This window comes from Rutidosis leptorrhynchoides, chromosome 7 (genome assembly GCF_046630445.1).
Source record: "Rutidosis leptorrhynchoides isolate AG116_Rl617_1_P2 chromosome 7, CSIRO_AGI_Rlap_v1, whole genome shotgun sequence".
NCBI classification, from domain to species: domain Eukaryota; kingdom Viridiplantae; phylum Streptophyta; class Magnoliopsida; order Asterales; family Asteraceae; genus Rutidosis; species Rutidosis leptorrhynchoides.
In genome coordinates, this window is record NC_092339.1 from 334384213 (window position 1) to 334407910 (window position 23698).

Here is a 23698-nt window from a genome sequence, read left to right on the forward strand (position 1 = left end):
CTAACATGCAACATAAAGAAGCATGTTATGCTTACGGGTTAGTAATGTTCGCTTCTCACCAAAGTGAGAACAAGAACATCGGGCTACAACTATTAAACAAAACGTTCCCACAAGTGACAGAGTCGGTAATTGGGGTAAGAAATGAGGTTTTTAGGTTATTACGAGACTGTTGGTCATTACGTAACCCTCGTCCCTTTGACGACGTTACAACACGCTGTCTTATCAACGGCCATAACGGTTATGTTCCACAAGACCAAGGATGGGAAGTAGTCCTAGTAAAACCAGAATGCATGACTTGTTTCTGGACGTATGAATTACGTGTCTTTATTGCCTTTGCTGAACGACTTGTGTACTAGCTAGAATTATCTTCACAACTATCTTGTATCAAAGTTATTGTGTGCTATATTTCATGCTTTATGTAAAATAAGCAGTATTGTAAGTTTGTAAAATATTGTATAAAAGTTTGAACGCGAAATATTATTACAATCAGTTTTTCATATAGAATTGTAGTAGTTGAATTGTATATTAGCTACTAAGTATGAACTTAACGGGTAGGTACTACCCGAATTTAAACTTATAAAACGCTAATATGAAGAAAAAGCTTTTATAAATGAGTTCATATTATGCTACGAAATACTATTAACTACTCTTAATATTCTGTATGATTAACTTGTTCCATTTGACTATTTTGAAGGAAATGGCACCGACTACTCGACACACCGTGAATATGAATGAAGAGGAATTCCGTACTTTTCTAGCTTCAAACATAGCCGCAGTACAGGCTGCGCTACATACCAACAATAACCTTGGATCTGGCAGTACAGGAAATCGTGTAGGATGCACCTACAAAGAATTCACTGCCTGCAAACCTTTGGAATTTGATGGAACCAAAGGACCGATCGGATTGAAATGGTGGACCGAGAAGGTCGAATCGGTGTTTGCCATAAGTAAGTGTACTGAAGAGGACAAAGTGAAGTACGCTACGCATACCTTCACAGGTTCTGCGTTAACATGGTGGAATACCTATCTAGAGCAAGTGGGACAAGATGATGCGTACGCACTACCGTGGTCAGCATTCAAGCACTTGATGAACGAGAAGTACCGTCCCAGAACCGAGGTCAATAAGCTCAAGACAGAACTTAGAGGGTTACGAACCCAAGGATTTGATATTACCACGTACGAAAGACGATTCACAGAATTGTGCCTATTGTGTCCGGGAGCATTCGAAGATGAGGAAGAGAAGATCGACGCGTTTGTGATAGGATTACCGGAAAGAATCCAAGAAGATATAAGTTCACACGAGCCCGCCTCCATACAACAGGCATGTAGAATGGCTCACAAACTAGTGAACCAGATTGAAGAAAGAATTAAAGAGCAGACTGCTGAAGAGGCCAATGTGAAGCAAGTCAAAAGAAAGTGGGAGGAAAACGGTGATAAGAATCACCAATACAACAACAATAGCAATTACAACAATAATCGCAACAATTATCCCAACAATCGCAACATCAATCGCAACTATAACAAACGGCCCAACAACAACAACAACAACAACAACAGCAACTACAACAATCATCCCAACAACAATAATAACCGCAACAACAACAACAATCAGAAGTAGCTATGCCAAAGGTGTGAAAAGTATCACTCGGGGTTCTGCACCAAATTTTGCAACAAGTGTAAAAGAAATGGTCATAGCACGGTGAAGTATGAGGTCTACGGACCAGGGGTTAATAGAACGAAAGGAACAAATGGTGTCGGAACGAGTAATGGCGGAGCAAGTAGTGTTGGAGCAAGTTATGCCAATGTAGTTTGTTATAAATGTGGAAAACCGGGCCACATTATTAGAAATTGCCCGAACCAGGAGAACACGAATGGACAAGGCCGCGGAAGAGTTTTCAATATTAATGCGGCAGAGGCACAGGAAGACCCGGAGCTTGTTACGGGTACGTTTCTTATTGACAATAAATCTGCTTACGTTTTATTTGATTCGGGTGCGGATAGAAGCTATATGAGTAGAGATTTTTGTGCTAAATTAAGTTGTCCATTGACGCCTTTGGATAGTAAATTTTTACTCGAATTAGCAAATGGTAAATTAATTTCAGCAGATAATATATGTCGGAATCGAGAAATTAAACTGGTTAGCGAAACATTTAAGATTGATTTGATACCAGTAGAGTTAGGGAGTTTTGATGTGATAATCGGTATGGACTGGTTGAAAGAAGTGAAAGCAGAGATCGTTTGTTACAAAAATGCAATTCGCATTATACGAGAAAAAGGAAAACCCTTAATGGTGTACGGAGAAAAGGGCAACACGAAGCTACATATTATTAGTAATTTGAAGGCACGAAAACTAATAAGAAAAGGTTGCTATGCTGTTCTAGCACATGTCGAGAAAGTACAAACTGAAGAAAAGAGCATCAATGATGTTCACATTGCAAAAGAATTTCCCGATGTATTTCCGAAAGAATTACCGGGATTACCCCCACAGCGATCCGTTGAATTTCAAATAGATCTCGTACCAGGAGCTGCACCAATAGCTCGTACTCCTTACAGACTCGCACCCAGCGAGATGAAAGAACTGCAAAGCCAATTACAAGAACTTTTAGAGCCTGGTTTCATTCGACCAAGCACATCACCGTGGGGAGCTCCTGTTTTGTTTGTCAAGAAGAAAGATGGTACATTCAGGTTGTGTATCGACTACCGAGAGTTGATCATACTTACCATCAAGAACCGCTACCCACTACCGAGAATCGACGACTTATTTGATCAACTACAAGGCTCGTATGTTTATTCAAAGATTGACTTACGTTCCGGGTATCATCAAATGCGGGTGAAAGAAGATGATATTCCAAAGACTGCTTTCAGAACACGTTACGGTCATTACGAGTTTCTGGTCATGCCGTTTGGTTTCACTAATGCACCAGCTGTGTTCATGGACCATATGAACCGAGTGTGTGGACCATACCTTGACAAGTTTGTCATTGTTTTCATTGATGACATACTTATTTACTCAAAGAATGACCAAGAACACGGTGAACATTTGAGAAAGGTGTTAGAAGTATTGAGGAAGGAAGAATTGTACGCTAAGTTTTCAAAGTGTGCATTTTGGTTGGAAGAAGTTCAATTCCTCGGTCACATAGTGAACAAAGAAGGTATTAAGGTGGATCCGGCAAAGATAGAAACTATTGAAAAGTGGGAAACCCCGAAAACTCCGAAACACATACGCCAGTTTTTAGGACTAGCTGGTTACTACAGAAGGTTCATCCAAGACTTTTCCAGAATAGCAAAACCCTTGACTGCATTAACGCATAAAGGGAAGAAATTTGAATGGAATGATGAACAAGAGAAAGCGTTTCAGTTATTGAAGAAAATGCTAACTACGGCACCTATATTGTCATTGCCTGAAGGGAATGATGATTTTGTGATTTATTGTGACGCATCAAAGCAAGGTCTCGGTTGTGTATTAATGCAACGAACGAAGGTGATTGCTTATGCGTCTAGATAATTGAAGATTCACGAACAAAATTATACGACGCATGATTTGGAATTAGGCGCGGTTGTTTTTGCATTAAAGACTTGGAGGCACTACTTATATGGGGTCAAAAGTATTATATATACCGACCACAAAAGTCTTCAACACATATTTAATCAGAAACAACTGAATATGAGGCAGCGTAGGTGGATTGAATTATTGAATGATTACGACTTTGAGATTCGTTACCACCCGGGGAAGGTAAATGTGGTAGCCGATGCCTTGAGCAGGAAGGACAGAGAACCCATTCGAGTAAAATCTATGAATATAATGATTCATAATAACCTTACTACTCAAATAAAGGAGGCGCAACAAGGAGTTTTAAAAGAGGGAAATTTAAAGGATGAAATACCCAAAGGATCGGAGAAACATCTTAATATTCGGGAAGACGGAACCCGGTATAGGGCTGAAAGGATTTGGGTACCAAAATTTGGAGATATGAGAGAAATGGTACTTAGAGAAGCTCATAAAACCAGATACTCAATACATCCTGGAACGGGGAAGATGTACAAGGATCTCAGGAAATATTTTTAGTGGCCGGGTATGAAAGCCGATGTTGCTAAATACGTAGGAGAATGTTTGATGTGTTCTAAGGTCAAAGCTGAGCATCAGAAACCATCAGGTCTACTTCAACAACCCGAAATCCCGGAATGGAAATGGGAAAACATTACCATGGATTTCATCACTAAATTGCCAAGGACTGCAAGTGGTTTTGATACTATTTGGGTAAAAGTTGATCGTCTCACCAAATCAGCACATTTCCTGCCAATAAGAGAAGATGACAAGATAGAGAAGTTAGCACGACTGTATTTGAAGGAAGTCATCTCCAGACATGGAATACCAATCTCTATTATCTCTGATAGGGATGGCAGATTTATTTCAAGATTCTGGCAGACATTACAGCAAGCATTAGGAACTCATCTAGACATGAGTACTGCCTATCATCCACAAACTGATAGGCAGAGCGAAAGGACGATACAAACGCTTGAAGACATGCTACGAGCATGTGTTATTGATTTCGGAAACAGTTGGGATCGACATCTACCATTAGCAGAATTTTCCTACAACAACAGCTACCATTCAAGCATTGAGATTGCGCCGTTTGAAGCACTTTATGGTAGAAAGTGCAGGTCTCCAATTTGTTGGAGTGAAGTGGGGGATAGACAGATTACGGGTCCGGAGATTATACAAGAAACTACCGAGAAGATCATCCAAATTCAACAACGGTTGAAAACCGCCCAAAGTCGACAAAAGAGCTACGCTGACATTAAAAGAAAAGATATATAATTTGAAATTGGAGAGATGGTCATGCTTAAAGTTGCACCTTGGAAAGGCGTTGTTCGATTTGGTAAACGAGGGAAATTAAATCCAAGGTATATTGGACCATTCAAGATTATTGATCGTGTCGGACCAGTAGCTTACCGACTTGAGTTACCTCAACAACTCGCAGCTGTACATAAGACTTTCCACGTCTCGAATTTGAAGAAATGTTTTGCTAAAGAAGATCTCATTATTCCGTTAGATGAAATCCAAATCAACGAAAAACTCCAATTCATCGAAGAACCCGTCGAAATAATGGATCGTGAGGTTAAAAGACTTAAGCAAAACAAGATACCAATTGTTAAGGTTTGATGGAATGCTCGTAGAGGACCCGAGTTCACCTGGGAGTGTGAAGATCACATGAAGAAGAAATACCCGCATCTATTTCCAGAAGATTCGTCAACACCTTCAACAGCTTAAAATTTCGGGACGAAATTTATTTAACGGGTAGGTACTGTAGTGACCCGAACTTTTCCATGTTTATATATATTAATTGAGATTGATATTTACATGATTAAATGTTTTCAACATGTTAAGCAATCAAACTTGTTAAGACTTGATTAATTGAAATATGTTTCATATAGACAATTGACCACCCAAGTTGACCGGCGATTCACGAACGTTAAAACTTGTAAAAACGACATGACGATATATATATATGGATATACATATGGTTAACATGATATTATGATAAGTAAGTATCTCCATAAGTATATTAACAATGAGTTATATACATATAAACAAGACTACTAACTTAAGGATTTCGAAACGAGACATATATGTAACGATTATCGTTGTAACGACATTTAAATGTATATATATCATATTAAGATATATTAATATATCATAATATCATGATAATATAATAATTTAACATCTCATTAGATATAATAAATAATGGGTTAACAACATTAATTGAGATCGTTAACTTAAAGGTTTCAAAACAACACTTACATGTAACGACTAACGATGACTTAACGACTCAGTTAAAATGTATATACATGTAGTGTATTTAGATGTATTAAAATACTTTTGAAAGACTTCAAGACATATATCAAAACACTCATACTTAACGAAAATGGTTACAGTTACTTTTCCATTCTTTTCTTTCATCAAGAATTCTAGTCGTATTCTTACCCGTATTATACACAGCTTCAAAACGTACTTACTATGAGTATATACCAATAGGAACTAGCATGGGATTCCACTCTTGATTATGTCATGTATGACTAATCAATTTTAACTTCTACCATGAGCTAGTCAACTAACTAGAACTCCTTTTAACCCCACTCACCACTCACCAATTACCACTCATCATTCACTCTATTTCACTTCCAATTCTCTTTCTAATTCTCTCTCAACACACACACACACTATTATGAACGTATTTTTCCAGTAGTTAATCATCATCTTCATCAAAAATCACTTCAATAATCAAGCTATAATCATCACAGGAAGAACACTTCAAGAACACTTCAAAAATCCCTTCAAGTTTACTAATTTACTTCCAAGCTTTCTAATCCATTCCAAGTAATCATCTAAGATCAAGAAACCTTTGTTATATACAGTAGGTTATCTTTCTTATTCAAGGTAATATTCATATTCAAACTTTGATTCAATTTCTATAACTATAAACTATCTTAATTCGAGTAAAAATCTTACTTGAACTTGTTTTTGTGTCATGATCCTACTTCAAGAACTTTCAAGCCATCCAAGATCCTTTGAAGCTAGATCATTTCTTGTCACTTCCAGTAGGTTTACCTACTAAACTTGAGGTAGTAATGATGTTCATAACATCATTCGATTCATATATATAAAACTATCTTATTCGAAGGTTTAAACTCATAATCACTAGAACATAGTTTAGTTAATTCTAAACTTGTTCGCAAACAAAAGTTAATCCTTCTAACTTGACTTTTAAAATTAACTACACACATGTTCTATATCTATATGATATGCTAACTTAATGATTTAAAACCTGGAAACACGAAAAACCCCGTAAAACCGGATTTACGCCGTCGTAGTAACACCGCGGGCTGTTTTGGGTTAGTTAATTAAAAACTATGATAAACTTTGATTTAAAAGCTGTTATTCTGAGAAAATGATTTTTATTATGAACATGAAACTATATCCAAAAATTATGGTTAAACTCAAAGTGAAAGTATGTTTTCTAAAATGGTCATCTAGACGTCGTTCTTTCGACTGAAATGACTACCTTTACAAAAACGACTTGTAACTTATTTTTCCGACTATAAACCTATACTTTTTATATTTAGATTCATAAAATAGAGTTCAATATGAAACCATAGCAATTTGATTCACTCAAAACGGATTTAAAATGAAGAAGTTATGGGTAAAACAAGATTGGATAATTTTTCTCATTTTAGCTATGTGAAAATTGGTAACAAATCTATTCCAACCATAACTTAATCAACTTGTATTGTATATTATGTAATCTTGAGATACCATAGACACGTATACAATGTTTCGACCTATCATGTCGACACATCTATATATATTTCGGAACAACCATAGACACTCTATATGTGAATGTTGGAGTTAGCTATACAGGGTTGAGGTTGATTCCAAAATATATATAGTTTGAGTTGTGATCAATACTGAGATACGTATACACTGGGTCATGGATTGATTCAAGATAATATTTATCGATTTATTTCTGTACATCTAACTGTGGACAACTAGTTGTAGGTTACTAACAAGGACAGCTGACTTAATAAACTTAAAACATCAAAATATATTAAAAGTGTTGTAAATATATTTTAAACATACTTTGATATATATGTATATATTGTTATAGGTTCGTGAATCAACCAGTGGCCAAGTCTTACTTCCCGACGAAGTAAAAATCTGTGAAAGTGAGTTATAGTCCCACTTTTAAAATCTAATATTTTTGGGATGAGAATACATGCAGGTTTTATAAATGATTTACAAAATAGACACAAGTACGTGAAACTACATTCTATGGTTGAATTATCGAAATTGAATATGCCCCTTTTTATTAAGTCTGGTAATCTAAGAATTAGGGAACAGACACCCTAATTGACGCGAATCCTAAAGATAGATCTATTGGGCCTAACAAACCCCATCCAAAGTACCGGATGCTTTAGTACTTCGAAATTTATATCATATCCGAAGGGTGTCCCGGAATGATGGGGATATTCTTATAAATATGCATCTTGTTAATGTCGGTTACCAGGTGTTCACCATATGAATGATTTTTATCTCTATGTATGGGATGTGTATTGAAATATGAAATCTTGTGGTCTATTGTTACAATTTGATACATATAGGTTAAACCTATAACTCACCAACATTTTTGTTGACGTTTAAAGCATGTTTATTCTCAGGTGAATACTAAGAGCTTCCGCTGTTGCATACTAAAATAAGGACAAGATTTGGAGTCCATGTTTGTATGATATTTTGTAAAAACTGCATTCAAGAAACTGATTTCGATGTAACATATTTGTATTGTAAACCATTATGTAATGGTCGTGTGTAAACAGGATATTTTAGATTATCATTATTTGATAATCTACGTAAAGCTTTTAAACCTTTATTTATGAAATAAAGGTTATGGTTTGTTTTAAAAATGAATGCAGTCTTTGAAAAACGTCTCATATAGAGGTCAAAACCTCGCAACGAAATCAATTAATATGGAACGTTTTTAATCAATAAGAACGGGACATTTCAATAAGGACAAATATAATAACATATGATTTCATCGCGAGGTATTGACCTCTATATGCGACATTTTTCAAAGAAAACTGCATTCGTTTTTACAATACAAACCATAACTTTTATTAAAATACAAGGTTTAAACAACATAATAATGATTATCGTTTAGCGATAATCTTAGCCTTACAAACATTACACGTGATGATAATAATACGATTTCCAACATATTTTACATTACAAATCCTCCGATATGCAGTTTTATTTTTGACACAAATATGCATACTCCAGATCTTGCTTAAATTCAACATGATGCAGCGGAAGCTTTTAGTTATCACCTGAGAATAAACATGCTTAAAACGTCAACATAAAGTTGGTGAGATATAGGTTTAATGCCGGCAGCGTTATAAATATAGACCACAAGATTTCATATATAAATGTTTTAATAAAAATATTCTAAGTTGTTGAGCACTTGATAACCATACTTAACATTTAATCAACGTCTCATATTCCCTTTATTATGAAATCTTACTACACCGTACCAAGTGTAGTCACCAAAACGAAGTACTGTGCAACCGTTGAATACTGGTCGTCCAGTCCGGTTGGGGTTGTCAGGCCCGATAGATCTATCAACGGGATTCGCGTTTACAATACCCTTGTAAATAGTAGTTACCAAGCTACAGGGAAGTATGCCAGTGGTACAACTCAACGTAGAATATATATTTTTAATCACTTGTGTCCATAACGTAAATCATAAAATGCATGTATTCTCATCCCGAAATATTTAGAGTTTAAAAGTGGGACTATATACTCACTTTTGCTTTAAAGATATTTAACATGACTTGGTCTCCGATAGATATCACGAACCTAACCATATATATAATATATTAACATATTTTCTTTTCAAATAATCGTTACATATATACTTATAATACTTTTAATATCTATTAGTCCGTAATTAGCAGTCCGATGTTAGTGGTCCACAATTAGTTGCTCAATAAAATAAATAAAGACCCCATCGTATTCGTATTGATCAGAATTAATCTCGACCCATGGTACCATGTTGTCAAATGACGTGTTGCGTACATAAAGTACCGTGTTGTCAAATGATGTGTTGCGTACAATCATGAGGTCTTATGATTAATCTTCTCGTGTTGTTTACGGGTGGTCCTGAAATATATAAAATCAAATCATAAGTGAATATATATAAAATATCATATTAATTAGCAAAGATATGATTAGTTTGGTTTTTGTCAAAATATTTTCGTAGCTAAACTAGCTTCGGATACCCGATTTTGTTTTAAGGTGTTCTTTGTAAAAACAAGTTGTATCTTGTTAAGTTAGCATATCATTATGATATAGGTCTTGAAGTATTTTAAAAGTCAAGTTAGAAGGATCTATTTAGTTTGTTAACAAGTTTGAAATCATTCAAACTATGTTCTTGTTGTTATAATTTATAACTCAAAATAAGATAGCTATATAAATATGAATCGAATAAGATTATGAATAAGGTTACTACCTCAGGTTACTTGGATAAAGCTACTGGAAAAGATAAGAAAAATCTTGGAATCAAAAGAGTGGTGGAGTGGGATTGAAAGATTGGAAGTAATCTCCTTGAAATCGGATGACTATATTGATACGTTCTTGAGTAGGTAAATGAAGAGAGATTAGGGAGTGAATTAACTTGAAAGAAAATTGGAAATGAAATTGTATGTGTGTGTGTGCAAAATGATATGATTATGGGATAGATATATAGGAGATTTAGTTTGTTTTCTTGCATATAAGTCATACATGAGGTTAAATGGTTGGTTCCCACATGTAACATCATGTCTAGTGTCTGATCATTGGAGTTTATTGTTGGTATATACTAATAGTAAATACGTATAGAAGCTGGGTATGATACGGTTACATATACCCTAGATATACTGGTAGAAATTTTGAGGAAACGAAACGATAATTCAAATATGGACGGGTTTATAACTGTAAAAGAGGCTCAAAACTGGGCTTTTATTTTGGGTCAAACCGGGTCAAAATAAAATTTTAAGACATTTTTAATAAAGCAATGTTAGCCCAACACATTTTTAATAAAGCTCGACCCCAGCCAGGGGCTCTGCCCCTTGGACCCCGCCAGGGGTTGCCACCCCTTGGACCCCGCTATCGGGGGCGCTGCCCCCGAACCCCCGTCATGATCAAGATAAATTCAAATAAGTGTGCACTCCACACTTTCCCAAACTTGTTCGCTATTTATCAAGATTTATTGATTAACAAATAAATCCCATTACACTTAAATCATATTGGTGACATAAATCACCAACACATTATAGATTATAAGTATATATGTCAAAGAATGTTGCATATAGTTATCGTTTTGAAAACTTAAGTAAGTGATCTCAAAGTATACCTATAACTCATTGTTGTTAGTACACAATGAGACGTTAAACCATCCTTAAATCATGTTAAATATGTATAGATATGTATATATACATAATTGTATAATTATCGTGTGATATATAGTTCGTGATATCATCGGTCAAATTAGACTGTCAAACGTTGTGTAAAACTCTTTTCAAAAACATAAGTCTCAACAATTTGGATTGCTTATCATGTTGGTAAGGTTTAATTTATGTAAATATTAATCTCGTAAGTATAAAACGATCAGAAAAATCCGGGTCGTTACATTTGGTACCTTGAAACTTTCTGATTTTTATCTTCAAACACTTAACATGTTTATTCTATATCTTTCTGATATGAAAACTCAAGCTTATTTGGTTACAGAATCTCAAGTTTTCATGACTACCGAATCTGTTTGAATTGTGTTTAAAAATTGACTAAGTGTTGTTCTGATTCTTTGTGTTATATAATTGATTTTACATGATGAATTTGTATTGTGATGAATATCATATGAATGTCATGATTGTCAATTACTTGTTCATATTTGAGAATAAAGGATTTTTATATCTTTGAAAAACCATAAAAATCATAAAATATAAAAGATAAAACATATACAAAGGATTTCAAAGGCAAATAAGAATAGAGATATATGCTTAATGTTAAATATCTTGTGGTCTTCTATTTCTTATTTATACAGCTAAATGATGAACAATCACTTCATCAACTCTGAAACCAACATTCCCTGCAACTACTGGACTGCAATTCTAGAGAGGCACACTTTGTGACCTGCTCTAAACTCTACAGTCAGTGTACCTGTAACAGATCTGGAGCTACTTAATAGAACAATTAGGTTTGTGGAAGCTTCACAACCTACTGCTGAAAATCCAGAGGGAACACAAGCTCATTTTGAATTTCAACTGAGAGGAGTTCAAGGGAGGAGGAGTATCATTAAGGCTGATTTCAGGAGGATATTCAGACTTCCTGTTGTACAAAATGCTCCTGCTTTTCCTGCTACTCAACAGATGATGTCATCTGTCTTCGATCTTGGTTATGTTGGAGCCTGTAATGTTCCTCCGGCTAAATTTCAGAAGAAATATCTGCATTCAAGGTGGTACGTGATCTTCTCAATCATCAATCGATGCTTGCTGATGACAAGGAGTGGATCCGACAGCCTGACTGTGCCTATGCTGAAGTTGTTCTACTCTTTCATAAGAGTAGAAACTCCTGACTATGCAGAACTAATATGGGATTTGGTTCAAGCTCAAGTTGATAAACCAAGGGGTTCATACATCCCTTGCGAAAGGTTTTTCTGTATCTTTATCCATGATGCTATAAATGCTTGCAGAAATGCAAATATATTTGTACCAGGTACACATGGATTACAGATGAAACGATTTGGGGAGCTGAAGATGAATACCCCGATGGTATCTGATAATCAATTCACTGCGCCAATTCCAAATTGGCTAGTGAGGCTAGCTGAACCCCAAGACGCTCGTATGCGTTCTTATTTTGAGGCTGTAGGAATACCTCTTCCGAACCCGTACAACAAGAACAAGTTGAACCCGCCGCGGTTCCAGCCCCAGAGGTTGTAGAGGAACCTGTAGTTCAACCACCCGGGCCAGCTAATCCTCCACTTAGGGTGAACCTTAAACGATCTAGGGCAGCACACCAAGCTCAACCCGTGAGGATCAGGGAACCTAGTCCAACTAGGATTGAACCAACTCTTTCCACAACACCCGAAGTGAGCAGTGACACTGACACTTCAGCAACAGCATCTGAATCATCTCCCGAACATTCTCCTAAGAGAACTCGATATATACCTGATGAGATGATTCAGACTCCGCCAACCCAACGAGTAACTAGATCTAGGACTTCGACACCTATCGTCCGCCAAACAGTTACTACAACCGTTGGTGATACTGACCAAGACCTAGAACCAATTAGGTCACCCTCACCCATCTCTGTATCACATCCAATAATAACAGTAAGCCCTACGCTAAATGAAGCGCAAGTTTCGGTAGGCAAGAGATTTAAATGCACGGATGGTACAAAGACCACTAAGCCCATACAATCTAAACAGGACTTAATAATAAATCCTACAAAGCAAGGTGCTTCGGCATCTAAGGAAGTAAAGTCTTCCTCTGCAGTAAAGGAAACTCAATCATTGAAGTCCAGAACGGCCGAAGGGGAGCCGAAAAGTCTTGAAAAGGCACCCTGCGTATCGGCTGGAAATCCTCCTGTGCCTCAACGTACAACAAGGTCTCGAGGTCCGGCTTATCTTAATAAGGGAGATCTGCCGCGTCCCATGGAAACGAGTCAACATGACAATCCTTCGGGATATTTATCAGACTTCCAGCAGACTGATCCCTTGATTCATGAAAGTGATTCATTGGATCAAACCACTTCTCTTCCGGATTCTGAATCTCAGGGTCTGGAGGAAGAGTCTTTAACTGAAAGAGATGTGCCACCTCATGGTATATCAATGATTTCAGGAGTCGGAGATAGCAATATTTCTGCTAGAGCTAAACCGACGGGTAGTTCTGCTACTCTGTCAGAGTCCCATGAGACTAAAGTCATGGAGGCGGATGCTTCGAAAGAAACTTCGCCGGTGACAACTCCGGTTGTTACCCAACCTCCATCAGAAGGGGATATCACGAATCTGACTAGTAGTATGTACAGCTCTACATATAAGAATAATACCGCACAATCATCCTTACCTGCCCTCACGGCAACTCAAACACTTCCATCGACATCGCCTTCAACAGATACTGCTAATGCTGCTTTTGTTCATGGTTACACCGTTGTTTCACCAACTGGGTCACTTTCTTGGATTTCAAATAGATATGGACAACAGTATCTCTCTGACAATGAGGTGGAGGAGCTCTATCTTGCTGAGTTTGCTAAACGGACTGATATTGATGAAGTTCGCGAGACTATGATGATTTATCTTGAGCAAGCAAGGATAGTGTATCCTTTCTCTCCATGCAAGTCACCTGGACCAATTCACATGCCTGATCATGATGATTTCGATCCCGATAATCTTCAATAGGGGGAGAATAGACAAAGTGGTCATCGGTCCAGTGGTTATAATGCTGGTACATCTAGTCAACAGAAGGATAAAGATGTTGTTGATATATCTGATTCTGGTAGTGATAAAATTGAGGAAATCCAGTGTGAAAGTTTTCTAGATGAATTAGAAAGTTAGAGAAAGGGTGACTCAGGGATGTTAATGATTATGGATACAGTTGAACAATCAGAGAATAAGTCATCTCAAGAGAACAATCAAAATTTTGACAACATTGAAGATATTTTGAAGGGGTCATCAAGTATCGCCAATGAATTCAATAATCATCAATTTGTTAACTTGACATCTCCAACTGATGAATTTGGAATACACTTCGAAAAGAAGATTTTCTCTAATGGCAAAGAAGATACTACGACTCCTCCTGATTTGAATGTTCCATTTCAAACTGCAGAGATTGTTCTTGAGCGTGATGCTGATTACCAACTTAGTGAGGATGAAGAGAAAACGATTCTTCATTCACCATTCATTGAACAACAAGCGTATAGAATCTATGGTGATTCTGATCTTGTCCTTTCTACATCAATGAGTGTTCTAGGTGCATGGAAATATCATAAGAAGCCAGAATATCTCAAAGCTTATCTGAGTGTTCGCAATAAATTCAAATTGAAGAATGAAGAGAAACTTCAAATTCAGCGGAATTCAAAGATCAAAAGCATAAATAAGATTTTGATGATTAATAAGGATGAAGTGAAGATGCCATTGTTTCAAGTTACAAGAATGGATGATGAGGATTATCAGTTTTCAGAAGCAGATTTTGATAAACTGAAGATGGACGACATTATTTTCATTTATAATTATTTGATTAACTTGAATGTATCTGCAACAACTTATCATGCTACTGCAATGAAGGCAGTCTACAGATTTATTCTTGATTCGATGAGATGGATGTCTGTTCAAGATTTTCAAATGGGTTTGGAATCTGGACACAAAAAGCTCAGAATCAAACCTCCAAATCAAGTGATTGAAGAGCTAAGATACATGTCCTTACTTGAAGTGAGCGACTGTCCATATGGGTTTGTATTTGCAATTCTCACTATACAAAGATCTTTATCAGAGTCTCAGATTTCAGAAGATACTCAGACGGAACGTTGATGTATGCTTTCAAATACATGAGATGGAGACTAATCAATAACTGCTATTCAACTGGAGATAATGAGATTGTCAAATACATTCTCACAAGATTGAAAAGTCGTCTCAAAATAAGAGTGAATATACGAAGATATGAGAATCTCAAGGGATTCAAATCTAAAGTTCACTTCAGAGGAACAAAGTTCCTTTAGATTTCACAATAAGATTATATTGTAAAGTTCACATTTAACACTAAGGGGGAGATTGTTAGGACCCCGAAGTTGTATAGTGTTAATGTGAATTAAGCTTTAAATGAAGGTTCCTTAGAAGAGGGCTATATAAAGAACCTAAGTAGTCCTAATTAGATAGCCATTGCATTGTAACCAAGTTCTAGAAGCTGTGGAATGTAATTTTACCGATTCTCTCTCATACCGAGTCTTCTTCCTATATACCGAACCTCACTCTATCTTATCTTTTCTCTCAATCTCAACATGATCTGACCTATCAGTACGTACTTTTCATATATATATATATATATATATATATATATATATATATATATATATATATATATATATATATATATATTTATTTATTTATTTATTTATAATTAATAATTATAATTATATTAATAATAATAATAATCAAAATACTAATAATAATAACAATTAATAATAATAATAATAATTGTAAGAGTAATAATAATAATAAGTCACAAATAATAATAATTTTAGTGAAATAAAAATATCATTAATGATAATTATAATATTAATACTAATTATATTAATATTAATAATAATATTAGTAATAATAATATTATATATAAATTTTCATATCTATATGTTATATTTTAAAAATGAAAATATTATTAACACTAGTCTCGATATTAATATCGAAAGTAATAATAATATTATTCTAACAACTATATTTTTACTTGTAATTACATTTAATAATTTTTATAATGTAATAATTCTTAATAACAATCATATATATTTATATAGATCCATTTTAAATTATACTTAATTACTTTCTATTTTATTTTACATATTAGATTCTAACGTTTATATTTTATAATTTCAATTTATTATATATATACATACATTTACATATATATGTACATATTTATTTACAAACAAATGTTCGTGAATCGTCGGGAATGGTCAAAGGTCAAATGCATTTATGAAAAGTAGTTCAAAAATTTTGAGACTCAACATTACAGACTTTGCTTATCGTATCGAGATCATATGAAATTAAGTTTAAATTTGATCGGAAATTTCCGGGTCATCACAGTACCTACCCGTTAAAGAAATTTCGTCTCAAAATTTGAGTGAGGTAGTCATGGTTAACAATAAAAATGTTTTCATGATGAATATGTGTTGGTAAATAGAGTTTTATCATCATTGAGTAATATGGATAAAATGATTCAATTAGTCGAAGCATATGAATGAAGCTATTACAAAAGATCGAGATGAAGAAATGGAGATTTTCCATAACTTTTGACGTAGTCGCGATTGAATTCCGGAATTCAAGGGATTTAAAGAAAATCTTTGAAATCTGGGAGATTTGATTCTTCGGCGAATAAGGAGATTAAGATCTCTATAATTAAATACGGTGATCTGCCTTGATTACTCTGTCTGATATTTCCATTATAAATTAAACTCCTCCGTTCCATTATTCTCACCATTCCTATAATTTCTTTCTTAGTTCATACATCCAAAAGAATGTGAAAATGTTTAGTCCAGTTCTAATCCCTAATATTTTTCTAATTATCATTTCTGTCATCCTTCTTTTCAATCTTCCACCAGAAGAATCTGTTTACTTCAACTATTACCTTGGGGTGATACTATTACTATTCTTAATTATACCATGTCTTTATATTGCTATTCGTATTAATATCCATGGTTTGTAACCTCCGTGTTGTTATTGGGCTTTATATTTTCTCTTATATTTTGGATCTCTTTGCCTTTTTATTATCCTCTCGACCTCTAGTAAAGCGAGCAACGGTCCAGAATTCGTAAGTACGAAGTTTCGAATGAACTTAATGTTCTAACCAAGAAAGAACGAAATCGTACAATTTGATTTGTCAAATTATTAGAATCATTGAGAATAGAACTATCTAGAATATAGTTTCTTGATATGTTCAGAAGTTAAGCATAATGAAAGAATCATGTAACATGGCACATAATGACGTTATGATCTGTGAATCATCATGTCCCATTAGAAACTCAGTATGACTTACTGTAATATAATCACGTTGATCAAGTGTCATTATATTATACTAACTCATGCATCAGTTCCCAACATTACTTCAATAACATTCAAATTTTAAGCTAGAAAGTTTACAGAATATAGAAACTAACAGTTTCTATATGATGTAACACTGATAGCACTAGTAGATTAATGATTCAGATAAGAATAGTTATGAAAATATCTTCAGAAATATGGAGGATATTTATAATGAAAGATACGATGATATCTTGGAATTTCTAATATCGAAGGATGATGAAGAAAATTTGACCGCAAGAGTTTGGAGTCAAAAGCAAGGTATTCGCTAAATATTTCATCAGAAACAGAATCATCAGGATTCTTAATGTAGAAGTTTAGTCCTTGTGATTTGTTCGGAGACTCCTTCGTAGTTTGCTCAATCAGTTTTTCAGTTTCAAACTTTTTCTGAGCTTTACCAACATACAATTCTTTATCATCAACTTTTGGATGTTGAGGTCGTTTATAGTTTTTGTTGCTTCATTCAACTTTTCAAAATTCAGAGTATTAATTCGTAGACTGAGTGCTTTTAAAATTGTTCACAACAAAAATAAATGTTTTTACTCACGACAATAGATATGATTTATCGCCGATATCTTTTATTTTTTTTGAAAGGCAAACCTACAATCTACACTCGAAACCACCAATATTTACATCTCACTGCCTCAAGTGAGGCTTGAACCCAAAACCTCTTGGTTGAAGGGTTCCTCTCATACCGCTAGGACAAGGGCCCTTTGGTGTCGATATCTACTATTGCTAATGACAACTGTTTAGAACATTGTCGTTGGTGAAACCCAGTAGGGGAAAACAATTGCTGAAGACTTTTTATGTTTTTGACATGTGGGTCACACTTTGACTTCCTATCTAAGTCAAAGTTATGAACATATTTTACTAACGCTATGTCGTCGATAAAATATTTATTTTATAACTAAGGAAAGAAGTTGTTTGATAATCGTTTTGAATGAACGGTATGAATTGAGTAAAATTATTTTATAAACGTGTTACATGAAATGGTTTTTTTTTTTAATATTCTTGTTTCTTAAGTGTTCTGCATATGTTAGGGAGACTATTACATCAAATTTAGGTACGTAATAATTAAAAAGTGTTTCAACTTCAAATGGTTGAACACTGAATGCTGATCATATGTCATTCGGAGCTCAGAGACAAACACGCCGAATTTAGCGTTCAACCATTCAATTAAGAGGTAAAGAAACACACCCAATAAGTGTTTATTTTCTGCAAAAAAAAAGTATGACAAGCCTAGCTTATTTTATACACTTTTTCCCTAATCAAGACAAAATATGCACACTATATGCAGTAGGATTTGAATTCCATATGATCTGAAATTCTAACATAAAAATAAAATGGAATATGGCTCCAGTATCTATTCACAATTCATAATTTTTATCATATCAATATCAATACTCTTGTTACATGTGTACCAAAGTAGAATCTACTATGTAGCCAAAACTAAAAATCCAACTAAAAGCTTTATTTACAACAAAAAAGTATAATTTTAGGATTTATAAGTTTCCCAGTAATAAAGAAAAAATTGGCGTTTTATCTTGTTTTCGTTGCACCGAATTCACCACCAACCCAATATTGTTTGACTACAAACATTGTCTTTTCAGGAACAAGAAGGCCGTCTTCATGATCCACCATTTTTGTGTTCCATCTCATTCGAGAAACAACCTTTTTCACTTTGATCACTTAAATCTCATGATCACGACCTATAACAGTACCTTCAGATCTTAAAATCCTATCCATTTCTAATAAAATATCTTCATAGCTACACCTGTGTGTATCTCAGGCTTTAAAACTCGAACAGATTACAAGCGTAGCTAATATTACTCGTGAATAGGTTGACCTATAGGATTTTGATTTATCTCAAATGGGTAATAAGTCACCTAAAATTAGAACGGGTCAAATGAGTAAAATTGATTGAAAGTTACCTAAAGTCTAAATTTAATGAATACGAGTACAATATTTTAGTAACAAATTTCAAAGATGAATTAAATGATGTTTAGGAGGTCAAAATCGACCTGACTTTATTTGACCCGTTTCTAAACAGTGTCATGTATCAACCCAAATCGAATACCCAACCCAACCCAACTTTAACCCAGACATCCATTATACTACCTCTACCGAAAGAGACTTACTTTTCTTTGTACAAAGTGGAAGAGACCATGAGCATGAATAAGATCATATGTCCTAGGGTACGTAGAGAACGCTTCACACCTAAAATAAAAGTTAGAATACATACCATAACAAAGCATTATCAAACTGCTAATAAAATAGCACATTTATGATAGAAATAGTATGGCATGTAAAGCCGCAACAAGCATTTCATTCCATACAATCAACCTCCGTCTAACAATATCATGCTAATTACGAAGAAATCATACATAATTTCTGTTTAAAGAAGCATAGATCAATACAAGTTAATTGTCTCGCAGGTAACCATAGAAACAAAGAATAGGATAGATGAACATACGTATTGGCGTTTAGGACAGATTATTTATAAGAGTTGATCATCAGCTAAAAACTTATTCTCATCCCGTAGCACGTGGTAATGGGCAGGATGACTTGTACCCTATTATTGATATTGATCTCAAATTTATAATTCCAAACACTACATAATGTTTCATGGAAACATCATGTAGAAGGTGAAATGGTGACCGAGTGCCCGCTAATATTTACCTGAATGCCAGCATGGATACACAGATAAAAATCAAACTCTGTACAATGACAAAACTTGGAATCGACAATAGTGCCTGCATATACAGATATGATAGAAGGAACTTATATTTAACAAGAGACATACGAAAGTTACCAAATAAATTAAAGATAGTAGTTTCAGCCTTTCCTAGTTATTGTGTTTATCTGTAACGGGTCAAATGGGAAAGATTCAAAAACATAACAATTTTCATAGAAACAAAAAATGCTATCATATTAATTTATTATTTATTTTTAAATAATTAACTATAATTGGATGACCCATATACTTAGATCGTAAAAAGTCAAATTCTATCTTTAACAGGTCAAACAGGAAGAAAGAAACACATACAAACAAATCAAATAAATCAAACGGGTCGAAGGCCAGCAACACAAGAGATTTAGATGAATAAAGCCTCCGTTATTTATAATAAAAAATAGTATTGTAATTATATATGACTCACTAACTATTAAATGTCAAAGTTAAGTTTTTATAGAAGTTCCTTGGGACAACAAACACACAACCCACTCATTTTGCCATCTCTAAATCCAATTAATATTAGTAACTGACCCCCATTAACAATTTTCTGTCACAAATATCAGACGTGCATTATGGGATCATCATTATGACATAAGGTACAAAATTTATCATGTATAAATTTAAGCATTCCAATGTTGAGTTACTTTATTCATCATGTTCCACTGACCCACTTGAGGCAAACAGTCCCTTTCACAACCAGTATCATGATATTTAAGCTATGAAAACCAAATAAACAGTTAGATATGTTGTTTATTGAGCACATACTAAAAAAGAATAGTGATTTACCCGGGAAGGACGCAATATTCGAGCTTCAACATAGGCTAGGTTAGTGCTTATTTTATACCAAATTCCTTGGCATAAGGATCTTGAACATAAGCATTGTGACGAACGGTCTGCAAATTTAACCTACAAATAAGTAGACAACAGTTAAATAAAAAAATTCTCACCAGAAGTAGAATAGTGAACAAACTTCTTGGCGCACAAAAGTTTTGCAGATTATAGCTTTAAGTAATGTGACAAATAAATTCAGCTTTAAGTTTTTCAGTTTTTTCCCTCATCAGTTCAGAGTTTCCAATCTACTTAAATATAACACAACACAGATCAAACCTTTGTATAATCAACATCAAATTGGTAAGAAGTAGAATCTTTATATTTCCAGACAACAGATAATTAATAGAAATTCAATCCTTAAAAATATCTCCCTCTTTTTCCCGAGGGCGCTGACATGTGACCTTGAGCATTAATTAGTCGTTCATTTAGCCTCTTTGAATACCTTTGACACTATACAATCTTGCAAACCTATAATACAATGATATTATAAAGTGGCATTTCATTCCAAGGTATCACATCAAGAAAAAAAACAAACAGATGATCGAATCTCCATCGGCAAATAATTTGGCCTCTGAGTGTTCCTAACTCGCAAGCACGACCATTGCACATGTTAAATAGAGAAAGCACAAGTCTCTCGGAAGTATTTAACAACATGTTTCATTGTACCTATGTCATCAAGTGGGAAAATGATATGTTTAAAAAAAAGAAGGCATATGTCATGATGTAGTCAAAACTGTCAGACACTAAAATATAGTGCAAAGTAGAGCTCGGTTCTAACTTTGATTCTCGTGTTACCTGAGATGTTAGCCCAGATACACGATACTTCCTACACATTTTTCCACGGTGAGTAACTTCAACCTTGACACCTCTCAATGCCTTCTTGATCTAGTGGGTGTAACAATAAGAGATCAAGTCATTAGATCTATTTTAAAAAGGATTATACACAAAAGGTATCAAATTGCAAGAAACATAAACCTATATTTTACGATAAATGCTGCCGAGAGCTACCATCACATGGTCAGAAACAGACGATGGTCTTGCTGAAACATCCATATTCAGAAGTTGAGTGAAAAGTCAGTGACAGGCAACGGTTCAATGAACGCAGTGGAAGACATATCTGCAACTCAAAAAATCATAAAAATAAATTAACAGATTAATAGATGAAATATAAATATAGATTTTAGTTGTGTCGCCAAATAAAATGTCAGCTTATTATGAAATATGAATTATGAATGTAATTTATAACAATAGAGTTTTATCTAATTTGTATAATGACTGCTGCTCAAAAATCAGCTATAAACACAAGGGTTAACTAAATAAATAAAGAACTATAAACTTAAAGAACAACTACAAACACAAAGAACAACTACAATTCATAATCTTTCATATATTTATACAATTAAACTCACATAATTCATATTGCAAGATCATAATTCAATAGTTACATAATGCACATAATATAGATGCATATAATCTATATATCGAATCAAAAGTAAAAACATATAGAATATCTGCACCTTTATGCAATTTCGAAGTCATTGTTAGTTTTATGAGAATAAGATGACCAAACAAAAAGAAACAGACCTTGTAACATAGAGATTTTCTGCATATATACAAATTGTAACCGAGATGATGATGATGAAGGATTGTTGTTGGGTCGTTCATTAGCACAAGCTCTTTTTGTAAAAATTTTAAACTTAAATCTTCATCTGCTTCATCATCGATGATGCTCAAAATAATCGGTTATTCGTCCACGGTAAACGTTTAGGCGGATTCAAAAAATCAAAAACACTAATAATGAAGTTACCTCCTTTATGCTGTAATAGAAGAAACTATAAAACTATTAACAATCAATTAAAAATCGTTGATGTTATAATGAAAATTTAACCTGATACTAATAACATAGATGATATTAATTTATCTAAATATAAATTACTAACCGAAAAACAATTTTTTTTTAAAAAAAGGCACATCCTGTATAGTAACTATATCAAATTATGAAATCATGTCATTATTAATCAAAACAACAGTAATAACAAAAGCATTAGAAATCCAAAACATTATACATAGATTGTAATAAAAAATCAACTTACAACTGATGTATGACTTTTTCCGGTATTGAAGCAGTCGGATATTTTGATTTTTTATACCTAACAAACAAAACCCAGAAATCACGAATTACCAAAATACAGTTATAGAATTATCCTATTAAACAGATTAGGGAATTGTTCAACATTGGGGAATTGTTCGATCATATTAAAAAGATTAGGGTTTTGCATAATTACATACCTTTTGGTAATGGAAAACTCATCAAATATCTTCTATTGATGAATATTAAACATAGGAAGATCCATCGCCAATGATTATTAGTCATCCAACATCGTGGCTCTTAATTGTTCTTTAATTTTTAGTTAGGGCACAAATTACCGATGCTAATGCTAATGTCGATGACCCCTTGTTTCTTAATTTTCATCAGCGTGTTTTAGAAGTAAAGGGGTATTTTAGGAATAAATGTTTTAACAATTGATTTATTAGATAATATTTTTAGGGGATAATTAAGGATCGTTGGATTAAGGGGTATTATAATGTAATTTTTTAATCTAATGGTAATTAAGGGGGTTTTGAAAATATTTATTAGCTAATCGGGACTCTCTTTTAATGTATATAGAGATAATTAGTGATTTTTTCTTGACTATCACCATCATTAAATTCTTTTTGTCTATTCTAGCGATTCGAAAAAATTATAGAGACTATCCGTGTA

At 34.1% G+C, this 23698-nt stretch overlaps 1 protein-coding gene and 1 long non-coding RNA gene across 2 annotated transcripts; both read right to left on the reverse strand.

The window, feature by feature from the left end:
• Positions 1–18769: 18769 nt before the first annotated feature.
• On the reverse strand, positions 18770–21990 carry LOC139860318 (protein argonaute MEL1-like). The gene is made up of 6 exons (XM_071849085.1): positions 21946–21990; positions 21733–21822; positions 20893–21012; positions 19846–20125; positions 19511–19589; positions 18770–19146 (listed from the first exon to the last, which is right to left on the reverse strand). Exons 1-4 carry the CDS (start codon positions 21988–21990, stop codon positions 20048–20050), a joined length of 333 nt encoding a protein of 110 aa, XP_071705186.1. The 3' UTR covers positions 18770–19146; positions 19511–19589; positions 19846–20047.
• Positions 21991–22527: 537 nt separating this feature from the next.
• LOC139858265 (uncharacterized) lies at positions 22528–23385 on the reverse strand. The gene is made up of 3 exons (XR_011762868.1): positions 23227–23385; positions 23034–23087; positions 22528–22666 (listed from the first exon to the last, which is right to left on the reverse strand). It is a non-coding gene; the product is annotated as an uncharacterized lncRNA (long non-coding RNA).
• Between the last annotated feature and the right edge of the window lie 313 nt (positions 23386–23698).